Raw genomic sequence first — 23,700 nt, forward strand, 5'->3', positions numbered from 1 at the left:
GGGGTGCATCCCCAAGCAGGGATAGAACACTCAGGCGAGGCGCGCACCCAAGAGCCTGAAGCTACACAGCATTAATCTGTAAAAAGCCCTGATAATTTCCCCTCAAATATTTTATTTTGAAAATATCAGAGTACATAAAAGTTGAAAGTATGGCACATTGAATACCCGTATTTTCCATCTGGACTCAACAACGAACATTTTGCTATGTTGGCCTGATCTCTCAATACGTACTTAAAATCTTTTTTTTTTTTTTAAGTTGTAAACATCAGAACATTAATTCCAAATACTTCAACATGCATCTCTTAAGATTAAGAATATTCTTCAAACTACCATCACCGTCACAGGTAAGAAAATTAACAAAAATTCCCTAATACCATCTAATAACCAATCATATTCAAATTTCCCAATTGTCTTAAAACATGTGTAACTTTTTTTTCAAATCAGTTTCACACACTTTATTTGGTTATGGCTCTTTAGGTTTGGGTTTTGGTTGTCATTGTTGGTTTTTACTTTTTATTTTGAAATGATAGATTCACAGGAAGATGCAAAGATAGCACCCTTCACCCACTTTCCCCTCATGGTTACATCTTACATAATATGAAAAAGGAAATCAACATTGGTACAGTATGTGTGTATACTTTTGTCATTTTTAGCACATACAGATTTGTTTAACCATCACTACAATCAAGATACACTAGTGTTTCATCACCATCAAGACTTTCCTGGTGCTACCTCTTTATAGTTACATCCAACCCTCTCCCCATTTTCCCTCCCACCATCCCTAACCTTTGGCAACCATTAATCCATTTTTCATCTCTATAGTTTTATCATTTTGAGAATGTTATATGAATATTTTCATACACAATATGGCCTTTTGTGATTGTTTTCACTCAGCATTAATTTTCTTGAAATTTATTTGAGTTGTTACGGATATCAATAAGTCAGTCAATTTTATTGCAGAGTAACAAGTATTCCATGGTAATACATAAACCACAATTTGTTTTAACCATCTAAGGAAGGATATATGGGTTGCCTACAGGTTTTGACCATTACAAATAAAGCTGCTATGAGCATTCATATACACGTTTTTGTGTGAACGCAAGTCTTCATTTCTCTGGGATAAATGCTCAGGAGTGCAATTCCTGAGGTATGACATACACATGTTTGGTTTTACAAGAAACTGCCAAATTATATTCCAGAGTGGCTATACCATTTTACATTTCCAGAGAAACAGTATCAGATCCTGTTTCTCTGCATCCTTGCCAGCAGTTACCACCATTAATAAAAAAAAAAAAGTTAGCTATTCTGATAGGAATGTGGTGATATCTCATGATTTTGCTTTGCATTTCCCTCATGCCTAATGATGTTGAACATTTTTTCATTTGCTTATTTGCTATGTATACTTCAGTGAAATGTCTTTTATTTTCTAATTGTATTTACTTATTACTGTTAAATTTTGAAAGTTCTTTATGTAGTTTACATACAAATCCTTTGTTGGATATGATTTGCAGATATTTTCTCCCAACCTGTAATATCTTTTCATCTTTGTAAAAATGTCTCTTACAGAGCAAATTATCTTAATTTTGATGAAGTCCAATTTAACATTTTTTTTTTCCTTCCAAGGAGCATGCTTTTGAGTCATCTGAGCCTTCTTAGCTCAGTCCTGGGTCCTGAAGTTGTTGGTTTACTGCCTATGGATATCCAATTGCTCCAACAGTATTTGCTGAAAAGGCTATCCCTCCTCCATTGAATTGCTTTTGCCCCTGTCAAAAATCAATTGGCCATTTATGTGAGTCTATTTCTGGTTCTTAGTATCTAATGGCTCTTTAGTATCATCTTTTAAAAACAAGCCTCCTCATCCATGTTTTATACCTTTCATATGGAAATTTTCATACATACACAAAAGCAGAGAACGGTATAATAAACTCACAGTAGACTCAGACAGCTTGAACAATTTTCAGTCCCCTCTCTTTTTCATCATCATCATATTTTGAAGAAGAATCCAGGGCAGCTTTCTTATACAATATTCCATGTTCTGGATTTGTTTCTCATGGTGTCTTTTATTTGTTCCTCTGCCTCCTGTATTTCCTGTAACCTGGCAATGAGGTCCAAGAAGCTTAATGAAATTCAGGTTGAACATTTTTCAGCTTATTACATCACAGGAGGTGGCACATTATGTGGGCTGTCTCAATCTAAGCAATGTTACATTTTGTTACTTGCTGAAGAGGCAAATGACAGCAGTCTCTACTATTAAACTACATATGTCCTTTGCAATTATTATATAAGCTGGGGTGATTCTTCTACAACATAGATGAAGCATTTTCATATTCATTATCTCATAAGAACTTTGTGAGGTAGATATTCTTCCTCCTGTTTGACAGATGAGGAATTCAAGGCTCCAAGAACTGAAGAGATTTTTTTCTGAGGCAGATGGCAAAACGTGACCCACATCCAGGTCTTAAGATTTTAAGCCTTAGGCCCCTTCCAGTTTTCACTCTTGGTTACCTTTCATTCTAATGAGGAACCAGCCCCCAAGGACTGTGGGGTTGAATTAGTAACATTTATGATAATCAAAATACCACTCTGACATTATTAAAAAACATAATCTTCATATTCAGGTATTATTCACAGTCCAGCTACAGAAACAGAACTTTGAGAATTACAACATAAAAATTACCAACTCAAAAATATAGACTGAGTTAAAACCTACAAATGTACTCAAGGACACAGAATGGTTCACAGGGGTTAATGGGCACTGACTGCATTGGCTTAACCAGTGAAGAGCTTGGCTCCGTAAGAAAAATTTATGACCCAGTAAATTTAGTGCTGGGACAGAATGCTGTTTCATGAGTAACAGGCTATCATTTGACAGCAATGATGAAATATTGATTAGAATTGACAATGACTGTGGCGGGGATCATCAGCTCAACTGCTCGGTCAAGGATTTTTTTCCCTCTGGATAGGGAAAGCAGGGTACCACTGCCCTTCCATTTTAACACTCAACATCTGTTAAGTTTCAAATTCAAAAGCTGGAAAATAAATTGTTTTCCTTAGCATCACGGTTAATGGCTGGCCATAACATTTTTTTCCATACACATAAACTAGATATATAATCTATTAACTCCCTTATTTTTAAAGGTAAATTTAAAAAATTATTCTTACAGCACTAAATTCCAGTTAGCTATTCACCATACTTCCTCTTACAAAAATGAGCATCTTTTAGGTTCATAGAATCCCCCTCATTCTAATATTGACTTAATACACAAACTTACGTGATCCCATGTTTTAAACTTTGACCATAACCTCTTTTATCCAACTTTATTGACAACTGAATGATTTCAAAAAGCACTTTCACAAAGATCCTTTCATGTAACCCTCACAACAACCCTGTGAGGTAGGTATCATGTCAACATTTGACAGGAAACTGAGGCTTTAGGGCTGACTTAATAACATCACATGGCCATTAAGGGAAAGCCAGGAATCAAAGGTAGGTCTTCTGATTCCAAATCCAGTGCTCTTCTTAGGTTGTCCTCATCAGCAGACTCTTGTCCACTCAACTCCACACCTGACCATTCTGGATCATACTGCCTTCAGGTTTTCTATAGCAGTGACGCTATCTTTAAAATGCATACTATACACATTTTAAAAACCAATGTCTACTTTTTATGATTAAATTTTTAATTTTATTAATAAATTTATTTTTATTTACTAAAGATGGGTCTCCCTGTGTTGCCCAAGTTTGTCTCCAACTCCTGGGCTCAAGTGATCTTCCCACCTCAGCCTCCCAAAGTCCTGGGACTACAGGAGTAACCCACTGCACCCAGCCCATGTCTACTTTTTAATACAAAGATATTGTTGCTGTCATTTACAACTATGTTATTAGATTTGAATTATGTTTTTGTAGACTTGAAAGTTGGGATGAACTTTCTTTTCTTTTTTCAGACAGAGTTTTGCTTTTGTTGCCCAGGCTGGAGTGCAATAGCATGCTCTCAGCTCACTGCAACCTCCGCCCTCCTGGGTTCAAGTGATTCTCCTGCCTCAGCCTCCTGAGTAGCTGGGATTACAGGCATGTGCCCCCATGCCTGGATAATTTTTGTATTTTAGTAGAGACGGGGTTTCACTATGTTGGTCAGGCTGGGCTCGAAATCCTGACCTCAGGTGATCCACTCACTTCGGCCTCCCAAACTGCTGAGATTACAGGTGTGAGCCACCACGCCCGGCCTATTAACTTTCTTCTATATGCTACTCATTTGTCTATTAAAGAGTAAATAATAAACTTTTTTTCTTAGAAGAAATATATATCATTTGTCCAACAGTTACTTAAGTAGGCAGGGATTCTATTCCATTTTATATATGACACTAGATTTTCTGAATCTCAATCTTGGACTCATGGGTGTTTTGTAGCCAAGACAATTCCTCAATGGTATGGATTTTCTGTTGAAGATGAATGCTGGAGGTCTGACAGAATTCTTTTTCAGACACATCACATTCACAAGGTTTTTCATCTGTGTGGATTTTCTGATGTACAGTAAGGTTTTTTCTTTGCCTAAAAACTTTACTACAATCATTACACCCATAGGGTTTCTCCCCTGTGTGAATTCTCTGGTGGCCAACTAAATTCCTCTTAGAAGTAAAGGATTTCCTACACTTCTCACACTCATAAGGTTTTTCCCCAGTGTGCATTCTCTGATGTACAACAAGGTTTTTATTCTGACTAAAGTCTTTTCCACACTCATTACATTTATAAGGTTTCTCTCCAGTGTGGATTCTTTGATGTACCATAAGATTTCTACTAGAGGTAAGGACTTTCCTACATATAAGACATTCGTAGGTTTTTTCTCCACTGTGAATTCTTTGATGTTCAATTAGGTTTCTGTTGTAGGTAAAACCTTTTCCACACTCATTGCATGCATAGGGCTTCTCGCCAGTGTGGATCCTCTGATGGGCTATAAGGTTTGAGCGGTAACTGAAGACTTTCCCACAGTCATTACATTTATAAGATTTTTCCCTCGTGTGAATTCTCTGATGTCCAATGAGGCTTTTCTTCAGAATGAAGCATTTGCCACACTCATCACACTCATAGGGTTTCTCACCACTGTGGATTCTCTTATGCTCAATGAGGTTTCTGTTTGAACTGAAAGCTCTTCCACACTCACCACATTCAAAGGGTTTTTCTCCAGTGTGGATTCTCCGATGCACAAGCAGGCTTGAATTGTAACTGAAAGCCTTCCCACAATCTTCACATTTGTAGGCTTTCTCTTGTGTATGGAGTTTCTGATGGACCATAAAACTTTTGCTCATAATAAAGGTTTTCCCACACTCTTGACATTCATATGGCTTCTCCCCATTGTGGAGTCTCTCATGGTCAATGAGGTTTCTGTTTGAACCGAAGACCTTGCCACAATCTTTACATTCATAGAGATTCTCTCCAGTGTGGAACCTTTGATGTAAAATGAGGCTCTTCTTCAGAATAAAAACTTTCCCACATTCATTACATTCATAGGGCTTCTCCCCATTGTGGAGTCTCTGGTGGTCAAAAAGGTAAGCACTTTGAGTAAAGGCTTTCCCACATTCAGTGCATTTATAAGGTTTCTCTCTGCTGTGCATCCTCTTATGGTCAAGGAAGTTTGACTTAGAACTGAAAATCTTCCCACACTTTTTACAACCAAAGGTTTTCTTTTCTGTGTGGACTCTCTGATGTAAGAGGAGGCTTTTACTTCGAATGAAAACTTTTCCACATTCTTTACACTTGTAAGGGTTCTCTGCACTGTGGAGTCGCTGATGGTCAATAAGGTAAGTGGTCTGAGCAAAGGTCTTTCCACATTCATCACATTTATAGGGTTTTTCCCCAGAGTGGATTCTCTGGTGCAGAATGAGGCTCTTCTTCAGAATGAAAGCTTTCTGACACTTGTTACATTTATAAGGTTCTTCCCCTTTGTGGAGCCTCTGATGGTCAATGAGGTAAGCATTCTGAGAGAAAACTTTCCCACATTCATTACACTTATAAGGTCTCTCCCCTGAATGGCGCCTTAGATGTATAATTAGGCCTGAGTGTCTATAGAAGCCCTTTCCACACTCTTTACACTTATAAGGTTTCTCCCCAGTGTGGATCCTCTGATGGTTTAGAAGGTAAGCACTTTGAGAAAATGCTTTCCCACATTCATTACATTTATAAGGTTTCTCCCCTGAATGGTTCCGTAAATGCATTAGAAGGCTCGAACGCTGAATAAAGCCTTTTCCACATTCCTTACATTTATGAGGTTTCTCACCAGTGTGGATTCTCCGATGGTTTATAAGATGGGAGATTTTATTAAAATGCTTACAACATATATCACATTTATAAAACTTCTTTCCTTCAGTACCTATTAAAGTTTCAGAAATAGCTGAACTGAAAGTCAAGCTGTCTCCAAATTCCTTCCACTTTTGGCCTTGTTTCTCTGGTGGAGTCCTTTTCTTCTTGTCTCGTTCACACAGGGAACCTTTCTTCACTGTATCTGCCCTTTCATCTGTTTCATTTCCCCACTGACTTGCCAAAACTTGCCATTCACACTCTTCTTCAAAATCAAGGACCTGGGGAACACTTCCTTGAAGTCTTTTTGATGTTCCTTTATGAGAGTCTGCTCTTTGAGAACTACTTGGCTTTGATGTCACCTCCTCATTCTCAGTCATGGTCTCCCATTCTGGTAAAAGGAATTAAAAATGCAAATGTTACCATGTCCCTGTGTTTGGAAGAATAGGATCTTCAAATGACTTTAAAACATTCTAGGAAGGCACACTTTAATATGTATACAAAAAGGAGAAACTTTTCATTAAATGAAGGTACAAAGAATAATGCTACACTGACAAGATGTTGTAAATGGATTAACATACAACTCAGGTTGAGACATTTTTAAGTGCTTTGTCTTCAGGAAGCAGATGGAAAAATACAAATAATGCTGAGAAAACAGAAGCAAGGAAAACCAGAGAGAAAACATAGGATCTTATGGAGGTGGTTCATATCTAAGGAACTTGGATAGAAGAGCAAGAACCATTTGTATTACAAGTAACTTTCTTTTTTATTTTCTTCATGTTAGAAAGATGGAAACTTTAAGGGAAGGAAAATATATGTAAGGGCTCTGAAAGGCAATTTTTAATTTTTGAAAAGTCAAAGGCATGAATACTTTTTAACTGGTTGAAAGCAATTAACCAACAGAAAAGAAATCCATCGAAAAGCAACTTAATCCTTAGAATTTATATATAACTCCTACTCCGTTTAAAATTAAGAAATGGAAAATTTAAAATTCATTTTAAAAAGGTCCGTTATGAACTCCCTTAATTACACATAAAACATAAAAGAAGAAATACAGAAAGAAAAGGGAAAATAGAATAAAAGTATGAAAACATCTGTAAAATGATGAGGCTGAACTAATCTCCAAGGTTCCTATCTACTCCAATAGTCTCAAATATTTTAAAATACAAACAGTATGAAAATGTTTTGAAAGTTCACTTTTTTTTTTTTTTTTGAGACGGAGTCTCACACTGTCGCCCAGGCTGGAGTGCAGTGGCCGGATCTCAGCTCCCTGCAAGCTCCGCCTCCCGGGTTTGCGCCATTCTCCTGCCTCAGCCTCCTGAGTAGCTGGGACTACAGGCGCCCACCACTTCGCCCGGCTATTTTTTGTATTTTTTAGTAGAGACGGGGTTTCACTGTGTTAGCCAGGATGGTCTCAATCTCCTGACCTCGTGATCCGCCCGTCTCGGCCTCCCAAAGTGCTGGGATTACAGGCTTCAGCCAACGCGCCCGGCATGGAAGTTTACTTTCAAACTACCCAAGTGTGAGAGAAATTATGAGCCAGTTCCCCCAAACTGTCTAGTAAGTAAAGTTATGTGAATAACAGTAACATCATCTTCTCTTTGCATAACAATACTTTTCTTCTATCTAAACAGCGAGAGAAGATAAGAGTGCAGCCATTTTATTTCATTATACATTTCTTTAAGTTTATGAGACAATGAGGATGGCAAAGATCCAATAAATATTAACTTGAACTACAGACATTCTTAGGTCAGGCCCTCATATCTCATCTCAACTGCCCTTCTCTGTAGGACTCAGGCAGGACTGCCAATCACACTACCCACACCACCTGGCTGCAGGGCTGGGTATGTGTCTTAGGCCTATCCAATGCTGGTACTTCAGTTTCCTTATTCACAGTGAGGTTTCAAACATAAGGAGAGGCTGGGCACGGTGGATCATGCCTGTAATTCCAGTACTCTGGGAGGCTGAGGAGGGCGGATCACTTAAGGTCAGGAGTTTGAGAACAGCCTGGCCAACATGGTGAAACCCTGTCTCTACTAAAAATACAAAAATTGGCTGGGCATGGTAGTGCACACCTGTAATCCCAGCTACTCAGGAGGCTGAGGCAGGAGAATCACTTGAACTGGGGAGGTGGAGGTTGCAGTGAGTCGAGATCACACCACTGCATTCCAGCCTGGGTGACAGAGCAAGACTCCATCTCAAAACAAAACAAAACAAGAACAAAACAAACGAAAAACAAAGACAAGAAGAATGCTGGTGGAGAGGGGGAGCTGCTTCTATATAATGAAACAAGCTTTAAGGAAATGAAGTGTTACAAGTAGTTAAACTGAGATGGAAAATGGTTAAGAAATTAGGAACTCTTATATCAGTAGCTAATTAGCGGGTTAAACTATTTAATATATGGGCCTCTTGAGCTTTTTAAGACTTTGTAGAAAAATGTCAGAATGATAGAGGGAGCTGGTTACTTTCCATAAAGTTTGGTGAATGAAGCCTGCAAGAAAAAGACACAGGCTTTCCTACCTCTAACACTCCCCACCTTCCATCTGCTCCAATTCATGCGTACCTTCTGTCAATGATCTTTCCAATATGTAAATTTGATCATGTCACTTACCTGCTCAAAACACCTAACTCTTCATTGCCTACAGGACAAAGCAGAAATAACCAGTGGAGTCAAAGGGATATCTTCACCCACTGCCTATTTTTCTGGTATCTATTAATGTCAGTACCTCTTACGCCCCTAGACTGTAGCCACAGTGAACTACATGCAGCTGCCCAAACATGTCATTTCTTGCCTATCACTGCCCGTGTCCTTTCCTCTTCCTGAATTGCTCTTCCTCTTTCCAAGTCACCATCCAATCCTGTACCTATACCCTTTAAAACTAAGCTCTAAAGTCACTCTCTGGACATTAACATTGATCTTAAAAAAATAAAAAGGAGTATAAACGATACTACCAATGATACTGTGCCAATAAATTAAGACAACTTAGAAGAAATAGGCAAATTCCTAGAAAGCCACAAACTACTAAAACTGACTCAAGAAAAAAAGGAAAATCTGAGTAGGTCTACAGCAGGGAAAGAAACTGAATCAGTAATTAAAAAAAAAAAAATTACCCCCACCTCCTGCCCACACACAAAAAGCCCAGGCCCAGGTTGCTTCACTGGCAAATTCTACCAAACCTTAAAAGGATACCATTTCTTCACAAATTCTTCCAATAAACAGAAACATTTCCCAACGAATTCTATGAAGCTGGTATTGCCCTGATAGCAAAACCAGACATAACCATCACAAAAAAGAGAACTATAGATAAATATAGCTTATGAATACAAACATAAAAATCCTCAACAAAATGCTAACTAACCAAATCTAGCAGGACATAAAAAGAATTATACACCATGACCAGGTGAGATTTATCACAGGAAAATAATGTTGGTATAATACTAGGAAACCAATTAATGTAATACACCATATCAACAAAATGAAAAACAAAAACCACATCATCATGTCAATAGATAAAACACTCCATAGTGATAAAAACACTCAACAAAGTAGGAATAGAAAGGGATTTCTGGCCAGGCACAGTGGCTCATGCCTGTAATCCCAGTGCTTTGGCGAGCCAAGGTAGGTGGATCACTTGAGGCCGAGAGTTTGAGACCAGCTTGGGGAACATGGTGAGCCACTGTCTCTACAGAAAAAAATAAAATAAAAATAAAAACAAATAATTAGCTTGGTGTGTGCCTGTGGTCCCAGATATGTGGGAGGCTGAGATAAGAGGATTAGGAGGATTACTTCAGCCCAGGAAGTTGAGGATGTAGTGAGCCGTGATCACGCCACTGCACTTTAGCCTGGGCAACAGAGTAAGACCCTGTTGAAAAAAATTAAAATAAATTATATTTCATGGTGGAAGACTGAATGGGTTCTCTCTGAGAACAAGAAAAGGCTATCTGCTCTTGCCACTTCTAGTCAACATGTACTGGAGGTTCTAGCCAGATCAATTACGTAAGAGAAAGAAAGAAAAGGCATCCAGATTGTAAAGGAAGAAGTAAAATTATCTCTATTTGCAGATGACAAAATCTTGCATATAGACAATCCTTAGAAATCACTAAAAAACTATTAAAACTAATAAATAAGTACAGCAAGATTGCAGGATACAAGCTCAACATATAAAAATCAGTCTGACATGGTGGCAGACACCTGTAGTCCCAGCTACTCAGTAGGTTTAGGCTGAGGAATGCTTGAGCCCAGGAGCTCAAGGTCAGCCTCAGAAACGTATAAAATCCCATCTCATTTAAAAAAAAAAAAAAAAAAGGTATTTCTATCCATTAGTATTAAATAATCCACAAAGGAAATTAATAAAACATTAATAATAGTCTCAGAAACAAGATCAGGATAAATTTAACAAAAGAAGTGAAAAACTTATATTCTGAAAACTACAAAACATTATTGAAAGAAGCTCACGGCTTAAATAAATGGAAAGAAACCTCATGTTCAAAGATTAAAAGATTTAACATTAATAAATGGCAGTACTCCTCAAATTGATCTACAGATTCATTGCAATCCCCATCAAAATCTCAGCTTGTTTCTTCAAAGATATTGACCAGCTGATATCAAAATTAGATGGAAAGTCAAGAGACCTAGAGTAGCTAAAACAATCTTGAAAAAGAACATAATTGGAGGACTCACACGTTTTTATTTCAAAATGTACTATGAAGCCAAAATAGTAAGAGAGGGTGATACTGACATAAGGGTAGACATATAGATCAAAGGACTAGAATTGAGACTTTAGAAATAAACCCTCATATTTATAATCAACTGGTTTTTTTTAAAAGGGTGCCAAAACAATGCAATAGGGAAAGCGCAGTCTTTTCAACAAATGGTGCCTAGGATAAATGGTGCCATATGCAAAAGAATGAAGATGGATCCTTATCTCATACTATATACAAAAATTAACTCAAAATGGATAAAAGACTGAAATGTAAGAGCTAAAACTTAAAAGAAAACATAGACATAAATCTTCCCGGCCCTAGATTAGTGACGATTTCTTAAATAGGACACCAAAAGCAGAAGCAACAAAAGAAAAAAAACAAACAAACTGGAACTCATCAAAATTAATGACTTTGTCCTTGAAAGGATACCATCAAGTAAGGGAAAAGTCACCAGGCCCAGTGGCTCATGCCTATAATGCCAGCACTTGGGGAGGCTGAGGCAGGAAGATCGCTTGAGGCCAGGAGTTCAAGACCAGCTTGGGCAACACAGTAAGATTCTGTCTCTACAAAAAATTTTAAAATTAGCCAGGCTGATGGGGTGCATTTGTAATCCCAGCTACTCAGGAGGCTGAGGTGAGAGGATCACTTGAGCCCAGGAGTTCAAGGCTGCAATAAGCTATGATCGCACCACTACACTCCAGCCTGGGCAACAGGGCAAGGCCCCACAGAATGGGAGAATATATTTATAAGTCATATATCTGTTAAGGGACTTATATATGGAATATATAAAGAACTCTTACAACTTAGTAATAAAAAGACACATAACCCAGTTAAAATATAGACAAAGAATGTGAATAGACAGTTTTCTCCAAAGACATACATATAGTCAATAAGAACATAAAAAGTTGCTCGACATCACTAACCATCGGGGAAATGCACATCAAAACCACAGTGAGATATCATTTCAAACCCACTAGGATAGTTAAAATAAAAAAGACAGATAATATCAAGTGTTAGGGATGATGTAGAGAAACTGGAACCCTTATACACTGCTGGTAGGAGTGTAAAATGGTGCAATTGCTTTGGAAAACAGTCTGGAAGTTCCTCAAATGATTAAATACAGAGTTATCATAAGACCTAGCAATTCTACTCCTAGGTAGAAATGAAAACTTATATCCACACAAAAAATTGTACACAAATGTTCACAGCAGCATTATTCATAATGGACCAAAAGTGGAAGTACCTAAGTGTTCATCAACTGATAAATGGAGATATATCCATTCAATGGAATATCTGGCAATAAAAAGGAATAAAGAACTGATACCTGATACAACATGGATGAGCCTTAAAACACTATGCTAAGTAAAGGAAGCCAATCACAAATGACCACATATTGCATGATTCCATTTATATGAAATGTTTCAAATACACAAATCTATAGAGGTAGAAAGCAGACATATGACTTTTATTTCCTCTTTTTGAACCATTTCTTTAATGTATCCCCTCAAATCAGAGTTACTAAGTCAGTGGAAATAAACACTGGGCATCAGCTTGCCCAAAGCCCCAACATTGAAGTGCACGCTTTTTTTAAAAATTTATTAAAGTACGTTCAAGTTTCTTTTTCTTTTCTTTTTCTTCAAAGAGCTGGAATAATCAAGCAACTACATTATTTTATTTTATTTTTTTTTAGTTTAACTCTTAGACCTATCTGGAATTTATTTTAGTGTACAGCATGAGGTATGGGTCCACAGTGAGTATGTTTCATAAAATTAGCCAATTAATCCATATAGTCTATTTTAAAATTTTTAGAAAAGATTGATTACCGAATAAATACCTTTGGAACTACTGAAAGCCACTTGGGTTAAAAAACAAGCTAGGAGGGTGGTGCATACCTAGAGTCCCAGCTACTTGGGAGGCTAGGGTGGGAGGTTTGCTTGAGGCCAAAAGTTTGAGGCCAGCCTGGGCAGCGTAGTGAGACTGCCATCTCAAAAACAACAAAACCCCTCCACGAGATGTCTACGTCATTCTATATATCAAGATAAATTGATAAATATCAAGATGGATTAAAGCTTAAATATCAAAATAAAATGATAAAAATATCTTAAGAAAATACAGCTGGGCACGGTGGCTCACACCTGTAATCCCAGCACTTTGGGAGGCTGAGGCAGGTGGATCACCTGAGGTCAGGAGTTTAAGACCAGCCTGGCCAACATGGCAAAACCCTGTCTCTACTAAAAATACAAAAATTAGCTGAGCACGGTGGTTCATGCCTATAATCCCAGCACTTTGGGAGGCCGAGGCAGGCGTATCACCTGAGGTCAGGAGTTTGAGACCAGCCTGGCCAACCTAAAGAAACCCTGTCTCTACTAAAAATATAAAAATTAGCTGGGTGTGGTAGTGCGCACCTGTAATCTCCGCTACTTGGGAGGCTGAGGCAGGATAATCGCTTTAACCCAGGAGGCAGAGGTTGCAGTGAGCTGAGATCGTGCCATTGCACTACAGCCTGGCCAACAAGTGAAACTCCATCTCAAAAAAAAAAAAAAAAAAAGAAAATACAGGTGGGTTTAAAAAATAATTTTATGAGGAAAAAGACCAGTAAGACCATACAGGAAAATACTCCTAAGTTTGACAACATAAAAGGTTTTCTAAGGCTTAAAAAAAAATTAATAATATTGAAAGGCAAACAAATGGGAAAAACATATGCAACAACTGGCAAAGCATTAGCAGTAGTTCTATATATAGCAAGTGTATGAATAGGAGTAAAATGACGAGTAAACATATGAAGAGACTTCAATCACACTAATAATGAAAACATGAAAAACAAACAAACAAAAGATGGTATTCTTTATCTACCTAGCAAAGATTTAATTAAAAGACTGACCAAATCATGAGCATATCCAGGGGAAATTGGCTTTCCTGTGTGCTCTTTCTGCGGGAGTTTAATTCAAGTATCATTGGTAGAAAATAATTTGCGAATATGTATCAAAGTATAAAATCTACAGACTGTTTGACCCACCACTGCCACTGCTGAGATACTAAAGGATACAGTCTCAAAAGTGTGAAAATATACAGTATAAATTATTAAAGACAATAAAATAATAAAGTTGCTAGGTACAAAATTAATATACAAAAAACCAGTACTTTCATATATGCAAATGACAATTAGAAAATATCAGAAAAGACTCCAATTCCAAAGAATAAATATTACCAGAAATATGCAAGATCTAGACGATTTTAAAACATGCCTGACACATACAAAGGCAGTACAGAAAAAATGGAATGTTATGTAATGTTCTTGAATAGAAACATTCAGAATCATAAAGCTGTCAAAGTAAAGCATGATACACGGACCATGCAATACTCTGCAGCCATTTAAACTGATACTTTAAATCTGTATTTCAGTCAAAATTAGTTCCTGTGACTGATTACCCAATTCTGAATGTTGATTTCTCCAAACAGAATTCTACACTTTTCTTCAAGTTCTAGTATAAATGCTACCTCTTTTATGGCCTTTCCTAATCCCCAGGAATGAAACTTATTGCCCTGTTTTCTGCATTTCCATCACACCAGTTTTATGCCACTCTTGTACCAATTATTTTACTCTGCCTTGCATATTTAATATTCCTGTAATAAACTCCTAAACCATCGTAAGCTATTTAAGGGCAGAATCACATCATTTTCACAGCTGTACCACGATAGGTATTTAATGTTTGCTGGAAGCAAAAATGGCTAACAAAAATTTTTTAAATATTCTTTTATTATTTATCAAATAAATCTATTTTAGAATATATAATTTTAAAATTATATTAGCAACAATTTAGAATTGTGGGATTACTCAGTACAAATGAAGGCAGAGCAAAAGGAGTGTTCTTGTACATTACTGCTAAGAACAGAGAGAACAGGGATCGCTACAGAAAGGAATTTGGCAATATGAAGCAAGAGCCTTAAAGCCATTCAAACACTTATGCCCAGTAATTGTACCTCTAAAAATAATAAAACATTTTAGAAGGCCTTAGGCACAGAGACAGATGATTATTATAGCAATTATTCAAAATAAGGAAATGGCTGACTGAATTATGGTATAAATCATATAGCCAATATAGATAATAACTGCAAAGAGTTTGTAACATGTGAGAACACACACAAGGAAAGCAAGCTATCAAACTGTACACAGACACACAAACACACACATTTGAACAATGTAAAAAATCCCTCAAACACATAGAAAAAACAGAAAGGTAATATATCAAAATGATAATAGTTATCTGGAAATAGCGATGTTAAGGAAGGTTTTTTTTCTTCTTTGTAATATTTGGTGTTTTCCAAAATAAGTATATGCTACTTTTATAATCAGAAAACAAATAAAGGGAAAATAAAGGTAAGCATCACAGAAAGAAGAGTCCTTACCTAGAGAGGTCACATTTCCATAATTCTCCAGCATCACATCCCAGTACAAGGCCCTCTGGATTGGGCCCAGACATGCCCATTCCTCTGAAGTGAAGCATACTGACACCTCCTCGAACATCACCAACTCCTGAAATAACAGGTGTGTGTGAGATTACCAATGCCCACGAAGTTGCCTGTGGAAAGGTTCCCTTCACTTCTGGTGAAGGAATACACTGTGAGGCCGTGAGTGCACAATAGACATCAGGGAGACATAAGGAGATCACATGTAAAGTCTGTCCTCCAATAGCATAGACCTTGATTTAGAAATGGGAACTGACTGGACATCGAAGGACAAGGATGAGAGAGGGCACTTCAGCCAGTTAGGCTGTGCAGTTGGGAAGGAAAGAGGATGCAAACCTTACCTGGGGCTGGGCTGTTAGGAGCATAAGTGCCATTAATTGATTTCTTGGGTTCTCTTCCTGGGAAAGGGCAGAAGCTTCAGGGGCAGGAGAATCTGAGGAAGGAGAAAAAGCTGCATATGGGACCTACAAACTTTTTCTGAGTGACCCCCACTTGCAGAGGTGGAATAACAAAAAGAGTAGGAATAAGAATGGATACAAGGCTGGGCGCAGTGGCTCACGTCTGTAATCCCAGCACTTTGGGAAGCCGAGGCAGGAGGATCACGAGGTCAAGAGATTGAGACTATCCTGGCAAACATGGTGAAACCCTGTCTCTATTAAAAATACAAAAAAATTAGCTGGGCGTGGTGGTGCGTGCCTGTAGTCCCAGCTACTCGGGAGGCTGAGGCAGGAGAATGGCTTGAACCTGGGAGGCAGAGGTTGCAGTGAGCCGAGATCAAGATTGAGATCGCGCCATTGCACTCCAGCCTGGGCGACAGAGCGAAACTCCGTCTCAAAAAAACAAACAAACAAACAAAAAGAGTGGATACAAGATCAGAGGGGCCCAAGAAAGAAAAAGAGAACAGCAGGAACAGCAGAAAGAAATTGGCACTGTAAGAGATTCCTAGACAGGGTAGTAGAGGAAGCAACTTCCCAGAGGTAGGGGGATGAGCCACAGAAAGGGTCCTGGAACAGCCCAAAGCCCAGAGCACTGAGTAAATACCATGCTGAGGATCCTGGAGGTTGAATGCCACTAGGTCAGTAGGAGGATGCGGGCAAATTTCAGCTGCTATGTGGCTGCCAGGAAGTACAGGAGGAAGTGTTGTTCCTGGGGCACTCACCGCCTTCTGGAGAGTGTCCTGATCCTGGACAAGGACTGGAACCTGGAAACAAGTAAAATAAGCTGGTTCTTCTTGTTCCTTAAGAAAATGGACTCACCTAAGCACTGTGGACCTCTTTCTGCCCACAATCTAGACCTGTGAGATCAGAGAGACCCACCTCAAGTATGGAGCATCAAAACAGCAGTAAAGCTTTGCATTGAGAACAATGGAGCTGCCCTCGAGCCCCACTCATGGCACTGGTGACCTCTCCCAGAGGAGACTGTACAGAACGGTGGGAACAGAAGCCAGACCTGGGTGTGGGTTAAGGAGGGAATGGGAAGTAATAAGCAGTAATTAAGAGCATGGATTTTAGCTTCAGACTTAGTTTTAGACTGGACTTCAGTCACATCTCTTCTACTTATTTACCATCTGCTTATTGACCCCTTTACCTAACCCTTTGTGCTCAAATACAACTAACACTAAAATTGGCACCAAGGCACTTGGGTTTTGAGGCCAGCTAGACGTCTGCCTCAGTTTCCTTCTCTCTCAAATGACGATGTATTAGTAATTTGCAATGAAATATATAGCTCTAAAATTTTCCACATTATGATTAAAACAAACAGGCCCATCCTTAGTGCCACACCCAAGTTTGGGTTATGATTCAGATGTCTTATACAGAAATGTTTTTAGTGAGCTACAGATGTACAGAAAGAAATCTCACACACATGAGATGCTATATTAAGATTCCAATCTAATGGTCAAGGATATAAATCTTATCAGAAGCAAATATCTTAGCGCAGTCCCTTGGCTTGCAGATCCCTGGTAGGGCACACAAGAGATCTTACCAAGATTTGGAAAGCTTCATTCTTGTTATACTACTGCCATTTTATGTATGTATGTATGTATTTAAAGACACGATCTCACTCTATCACCCAGGCTGGAGGGCAATGGTATAATCATAGCTCACTGCTGCCTCAACCTCCTGGGTTCAAGTGATCCTCCCACCTCAGCCTTCTAAGTAGCTGGAAGTTCAGGCACTCGCCAATACACCTGGCTAATTTTTAATTTTTTTGTAGAGATGGGGTCTTCCCATGTTGTCCAGGCTGGTCTTGAACTCCTGGCCTCAAGTGATCCTCCCACTTCAGCCTCCCAAAGTGCTGGGATTACAGACATGAGCCACTGTGCCTGGCCTGCTATTGCCTTTTATACTCTAGGTGTTCATTACCATTCCAAACAGAATTATAGAAACAATACATAGGCTTCTGTTTAGGGAAAAACTTTTCAACATTTCTTCTTCAGGTTCTTGATCCAAACTCAGCATTAGCAAGTATTACCCAGGGGACAAAACAGAGTCAATGTTTTTATGCTGCTTCTGAGTTGGACCCAAAGACCTCAACATAAACCCGTTTCTCTACAGACATATTCTATGGTCTGAATACTCATGGGCCTGCTTTAATTATCGTTAGGGTTGCTAGTGTGCTATTAATTTTTAATGAAAATCACAGGATCACCCTCTAGCCCAGCCTCAATTCTTTCCTTCCTTTCATCCCAACACCCATCGCCCCTCTCTGCCTTTCTCACTTGTATTGCTGGTCCATCAAGGTCTTTCTGCAGCTCCTCTACCAGGGCCACAGCCTCCTCGCCACTTCCAGGGTGATGGAGCTGTACCCAGGTCCGAATCTCCCCAGGCAGGATGCTCAGAAACTGCTCCAGCACCAGCAGCTCCAGGATCTGTGCCTTGGTGCGTGCTTCTGGTCTCAGCCACCGGCGACAGAGTTCCCTGAGCCGGCTCAGGGCCTCCTGGGGTCCAGATGTCTCATGGTAACGTAATTGTCTAAAGTGTAGGTGGGAGGTCTCCCAAACAGAGGAGCTGCTTCCTTGGAAGCTGGTTCCCCATTTCCAGGTATCATCCTTCCCCTTCACAAGGCCCTCTTGTCTCAGAGCATTGTGGGCCCAATTTTCTCTTGTCATTGTTGTTTTTTGAAAAAGGCTCCTCTCCAGTCCAGGTCTCCTTAATGCTTGACTTCTTCCTTAGAGCTTGGAGAGTATCATCTACAAGATCTCAAGAAATCATTGTTAAAGTTAGCCCAGAGAAACAACTGAGCTTTACAGGCCCCAGTCAGCTCCCCATAATAGAGAGAACCTTTGTCAGTACAAGGTTCCAGGTTCTAGAGAGTGCTTCCTCTGACAGAAACCCCCTGCCTAAGGCTCTGGGACACAAACACTCATGTTACCTGCACGACTGCTGAAACCAAACATATGTACTTCCTTTGGTCTTTATTCATAGGATCCCTTCATCTAATTACAATAGACTCTTTACCACTCTAACAATGAGCACCTGACTACTCCTGTGCAACCTGGAACAAGTACCTCACTTCTGAACCTTAGTTTCTTAACCTGTAAAATAGGGATAGTAACAGTCCCTACCTCTTGGGGTTGTGATGAGAATTTGATGTATAATACATTTCAAGTTTTTGAACAGTGCCTGGTATATGGGTTTAAATGTTGCTTATTACCCTTCCGTAACTAGCACTCTTTCCTGTGTTCCGCAGAGTTAACAAGTAATCATTAATCATGATACATATGAGATAAAATCCTAACTACCTCCTCAATTAACAAAGAAAGGATGAATTAAGTTCTGTGTAGTTTTGCTTTATATGCCTTTAATTCTCTGAAAATTGTTCATTCTGTTAATCAAAATATTTGGATAAATTTCCCATTTTTTCTTTTCCTTTCACATCTAGTCCCATAGATGGATAAATATGAATAAGGTTTTATTATACAGAACTTAGACTTGCTCTCTAGAAGTCATCTGTTCTTTAGAAAGAACACATTTTTCTAATTATAAAACCAAAAATTTATAAAACCAGAAAACACACAAAACCAGAAAACAATCACTGCTATTATTCTGAACTATGTCCTTATCACAATTTAATTATCATAGATTAATTCTAACTTTCCCTAATTATTAATAAGGTCACAATGGCTATCCTTGCTAACAAATTTTTAGTTACATCTCTGCTTATTTCTTCAGGATAAACTCTTAGGAGAAAATTGTTGGGCTAAAGGGTACAAACATTTTTAAGCTTTTAAGGTTATAATAGTTACATCACCATCAGAAAGCATATGAAAGCATCCTCTTTATTGGAACACATAGACCCTTAAAGACAGCTTGCTTATAACAAATAGGGGAGTCAGAAATATAAACATAATTTCAATATAATGTTTAAGTACAAGTAATAGGAGAACATAAAACTACAGAAAGGATTCATGAAAGGTAATTTTTTTTTTTTTTTTTTTTTGAGATGGAGTCTCACTCTCTCACCCAGGCTGGAGTACAGTGGCGTGATCCCGGCTCAAAGCAACCTCTGCTTCATGGGTTCAAGCAATTTTCCTGTCTCAGCCTCCCAGGCAGCTGGGACTACAGGCTCGCACCACCATGCCCAGGTAATTTTTGTATTTTTGGTAGAGATGGGGTTTCGCAATGTTGGCCAGGATGGTCTCAATTTCTTAACCTCGTGATCTGCCCGCCTCAGCCTCCCAAAGTGCTGGGATTACAGGCGTGAGCCACTGCACCCAGCCATGAAAGGTAATTTTGGACTGGGCTTTTAAGGAAAAATAAAAGGATCATTGGACTATGAGGAAAACCATTCCAGGAAGAAAGAAACTCTATTTTCAAAAGCAAGGGAGGACACATAACTCTGTGAAGGAAGACCAGAGAAGGAAAGTGAACTTCAGAGGCAAGAGTGTAGGAGTAGAGCAGAGAGGTAAACAGAAGTTAAATTCTAACTACTGCTCTTGAGAGGCAGTATTCTGAGGAGATGATCCTGTCCTGTAAGTGCAGCAGTTTTACTTACATTTAAGCATTAAAAAGGTTTTACATTTTTCCTTACTTTTAAAAATAGTAATATATTCGCTTGGTTCAAAATTTAAAATTATAAAATGAATACTGTGTAAAGTTTCCTTCTCCGTTAGCTTCTTATCTTTCCAGTTATTTCTGCATATGTGTGTGTACATATATCGTTATCTAGTTCCCTTATTTTCACAAATGGTAGGACACCATGAATGACATGCTACATTTTCCTCTTCTCAATAATACCATGTCTTAGAGATATTTCCTGTCAATACACAGTCCTTCTCCACATTTTTATGGATGCATAGATGTATCATAATTTATTCATGCCAGCACTGATGGTTTGTTTGGGTAGTTTTCAACCATTTCTTATTACCAACAATATTATCATGAATAATCCTGGGCATAAATCAGTTTGGATGTGTGTAGGCATATATAAGAAAAATTCCTTGAAACAGAATTGCTGAGTCAAAATGTATATGCATGTATAATTCTGATACTACCAATTTGACCTCATTAGGATTCTACCAATTTATAATTTATACCTCCATCAAAAACAGTTGTATGGTGCCTTTCCTCACTTTCACCAATACGGTTCTGAAAGTTGTGTGCTCTTTGCCAAATTTTTAACTTCCATTTTGAATGAATTAATACATTGAGTCACTTGTATATTTTTTGAAGTAACTATTCATATATTTTGCTCATGTTTCTATTGAGGTATTGGGTCTTGTTAATTTGTACACACTTTTATCACAGGAAAACTAGTCCTCTGTTTACAATGGCAGCTGCAAATTTTTCTCAGTTTGTCAAGTGTCTTTGTGACTATATGTGCCATGTGACTTTGCTTAAAGTGTTTTTTGCCATGCAGTCAATCTTTTACGACTTCTGGGTATTGTACCAAAATTAGAAAGACCTATTCCACTCTGAGCATGAGGAGAGTCTAGTTGTGTCAGGATTCTATTAGTGAGGAATGGTGGGGGTGAGAGGACTGGATATCAAGAAAGATCAGTTAGGTTTTTGTAATAAACACATGACTTAAGTTCTAAACGAAGTAGGAACTTACTCATCCCCCAGTACGGATAAGATAATTGAGAAAAACTTGGCAGTCCTTGGTAACTGATCTGGGGGTAATGGAAAGGAATTTTAAAAAAGAATTTCGAATAATTTTCAAATAACATAAAAATAACAAATTCTTAAACATACATTTTATTTGCGTCTCACAAAAGGTTTTCAAGGCAGAAGTTGAAAAGAACAAAAGGATCAGAGGAGCGAATCCACTCAAAGCCACTTAGCTAGTTGAGATATGGGAGCAAATTCTGAATTCAGGGATTCTAATTCCAGAAGTCCAAAACAATTCCATCTACGAAGAGACTTATGAAACCCAAACAACAACTGTTCTAAAACAACGGTTTCCAAACACCAGTCCACGACAAAGCTTTAATCTGGCAAGCTGCAAAAAGAGAAAACCAGTAACAATCGTCGCTGACAGGTTGGCAATGAGTGTGCGTGTGTGTGTGTGGGTGTGTGGGTGTGTGTGCGCGCGTGTAAGGCCAGCATTTATTCTGAGTTTACGGTCTTAGTACTTTGGGTGAAAATGTATTGCCTGAAGTAATGGTAGTATGGGTGGTTTCAAGTTTGATTTTTAAATACCATTATATTACAAAACTAAAAGACTAAAAAAACTAAAATTGTTCCATCCCTTAAAACAAACAAAAATCCGTCCTCAGGAGTCTGGGCGCCATGGGTATAGGGAAGCCTCAGAATGTTTCTGTGCATTAGCCTCAGAGAAAACTGAGGAAGAGCGGAAAGGCCTGAGCTGGGGGCGCAGGCTGCTGAGGCAGCTCTTCTCAAAGCGCCAGTGGAGTCCGTTAGACAGGAGCACTCGTCCACAGACACACACAGACTCGGAGCTGCTGTCCTCAGTACCTCCTCCGGGCCGGCTGCGTGCCCAGCCGAGGCCACGACGTCGACCCCCAACACGGAGCTGGGGACGGACCGTGCCGGGGGTCAGGGCCCGGGAAGGGCTACCGAGGGCTGTGCAGTCCCAGCAAGCTCAGGCCCGCGTCCCGGGTCGCCTTCCCTGCACGCCCACCCGCCCTCGAGCCCACCCCGCTCACCGGGGTCTCCCGCTGCGGCTCCAGCCTTGGGTACCGCCGCCTCGGCGCCAGGCCGCTAGGAGATGACACAGGAACTAGCCCTTGCGGCAGCCGAGGCACAGAATAATGGCCGAGCCGAGGATACTGCGACTTCCGGTTGCACCGCCCCCCTCATCCCGGATCTCTAGGAAGCCACATCTCTATGGTTCGTTTCTTTTCCTAGAGCTGGAGAAGAGAGGCGGAACTCCTGAGCCCTTGGGTACTACTATTCCTTACATCAAACAAGAACTGGCCGCTGTTTCAGACCGGAAGGGTGCAGAGATGAAAGACAGGACCCAGGGTCTCAGGATGCTTGTTGCCTCCTAAGAGAGTTGGACATTTCTGTTTTGATTTGCATTTCAATTGAGGTTGATACGGAGTAACCTTCATGTCTGAATGATCTAGTAGGTGACTTTTCTGGTCTCTTCTTGAACCTATGCAGTTCTCATAACATTATTTCTCATAATGAATAATAACATGGCTTATAAATCACCCTCTTGTGAATTCGCTTACTGTGGTGTATCTCTTGCGCACATGATGACATATTGGAGCTATGATATTAAATAGTAATCAAGTTGAAGGTGCAAGGTAATGTGCAAATGGTAGGGACATCTCTCCCCTGAAAGAGGAGGTTATTCTAGCTGTCCATCACCCTGGGTAAAGTGAGGTATGTATAAAGGAAACTGGAACTCTGATCCTCTCTTTGGTCTTCAGTCTCTTAGGTTTGGACTTCTGGAATTGACACCCCTATATGGGACTATGGTTGGAACAAGTCTCCAACAGGGCAAAGGCCATGTCTGCATGGATCCCATGTATTTAGCACCTAGTACAAAGCTGAAGCCACATAGGTCGTAGATGAATGTTTATTGAATGAGCAAGGTTCTTGTTATTCTGTTTATGTCTTTTTTTTTTTTTTTTGAGATGGAGTTTCGCTTTTGTTTCCCAGGCTGGAGTGCAGTGGCGCAGTCTTGGCTCACTGCAACTTCCACCTCCCAGGTTCAAGCGATTCTCCTGCCTCAGCCTCCTGAGCAGCTGGGATTACAGACACGTGCCACCATGCCTGACTAATTTTTTGTATTTTTAGTAGAGACGGGGTTTCACCATGTTGGCCAGG

General features: G+C 39.3%; 1 protein-coding gene across 5 annotated transcripts; it reads right to left on the reverse strand.

Annotated features, from left to right (window-relative positions):
* Positions 1–95: 95 nt before the first annotated feature.
* ZNF197 (zinc finger protein 197) lies at positions 96–22,693 on the reverse strand. Of its 5 annotated transcripts, XM_017955514.3 has the most exons (7): positions 22,569–22,676; positions 18,180–18,650; positions 16,777–16,909; positions 16,502–16,661; positions 15,802–15,893; positions 15,401–15,527; positions 96–6,680 (listed from the first exon to the last, which is right to left on the reverse strand). In XM_017955514.3, exons 5-7 carry the CDS (start codon positions 15,832–15,834, stop codon positions 4,360–4,362), a joined length of 2,481 nt encoding a protein of 826 aa, XP_017811003.1. In that variant the 5' UTR covers positions 15,835–15,893; positions 16,502–16,661; positions 16,777–16,909; positions 18,180–18,650; positions 22,569–22,676; the 3' UTR covers positions 96–4,359. The 5 variants fall into 5 exon arrangements, with proteins under 5 accessions (XP_017811003.1, XP_009199285.1, XP_003894621.1 ...); XM_009201021.4 differs by lacking the exon at positions 16,777–16,909 and having other exon boundaries at positions 96–2,095; positions 22,569–22,693; XM_003894572.4 differs by lacking the exon at positions 16,777–16,909 and having other exon boundaries at positions 22,569–22,678.
* Positions 22,694–23,700: the final 1,007 nt, after the last annotated feature.

The sequence above is a fragment of the Papio anubis genome, chromosome 2, assembly GCF_008728515.1.
Source record: "Papio anubis isolate 15944 chromosome 2, Panubis1.0, whole genome shotgun sequence".
NCBI classification, from domain to species: Eukaryota; Metazoa; Chordata; class Mammalia; order Primates; family Cercopithecidae; genus Papio; species Papio anubis.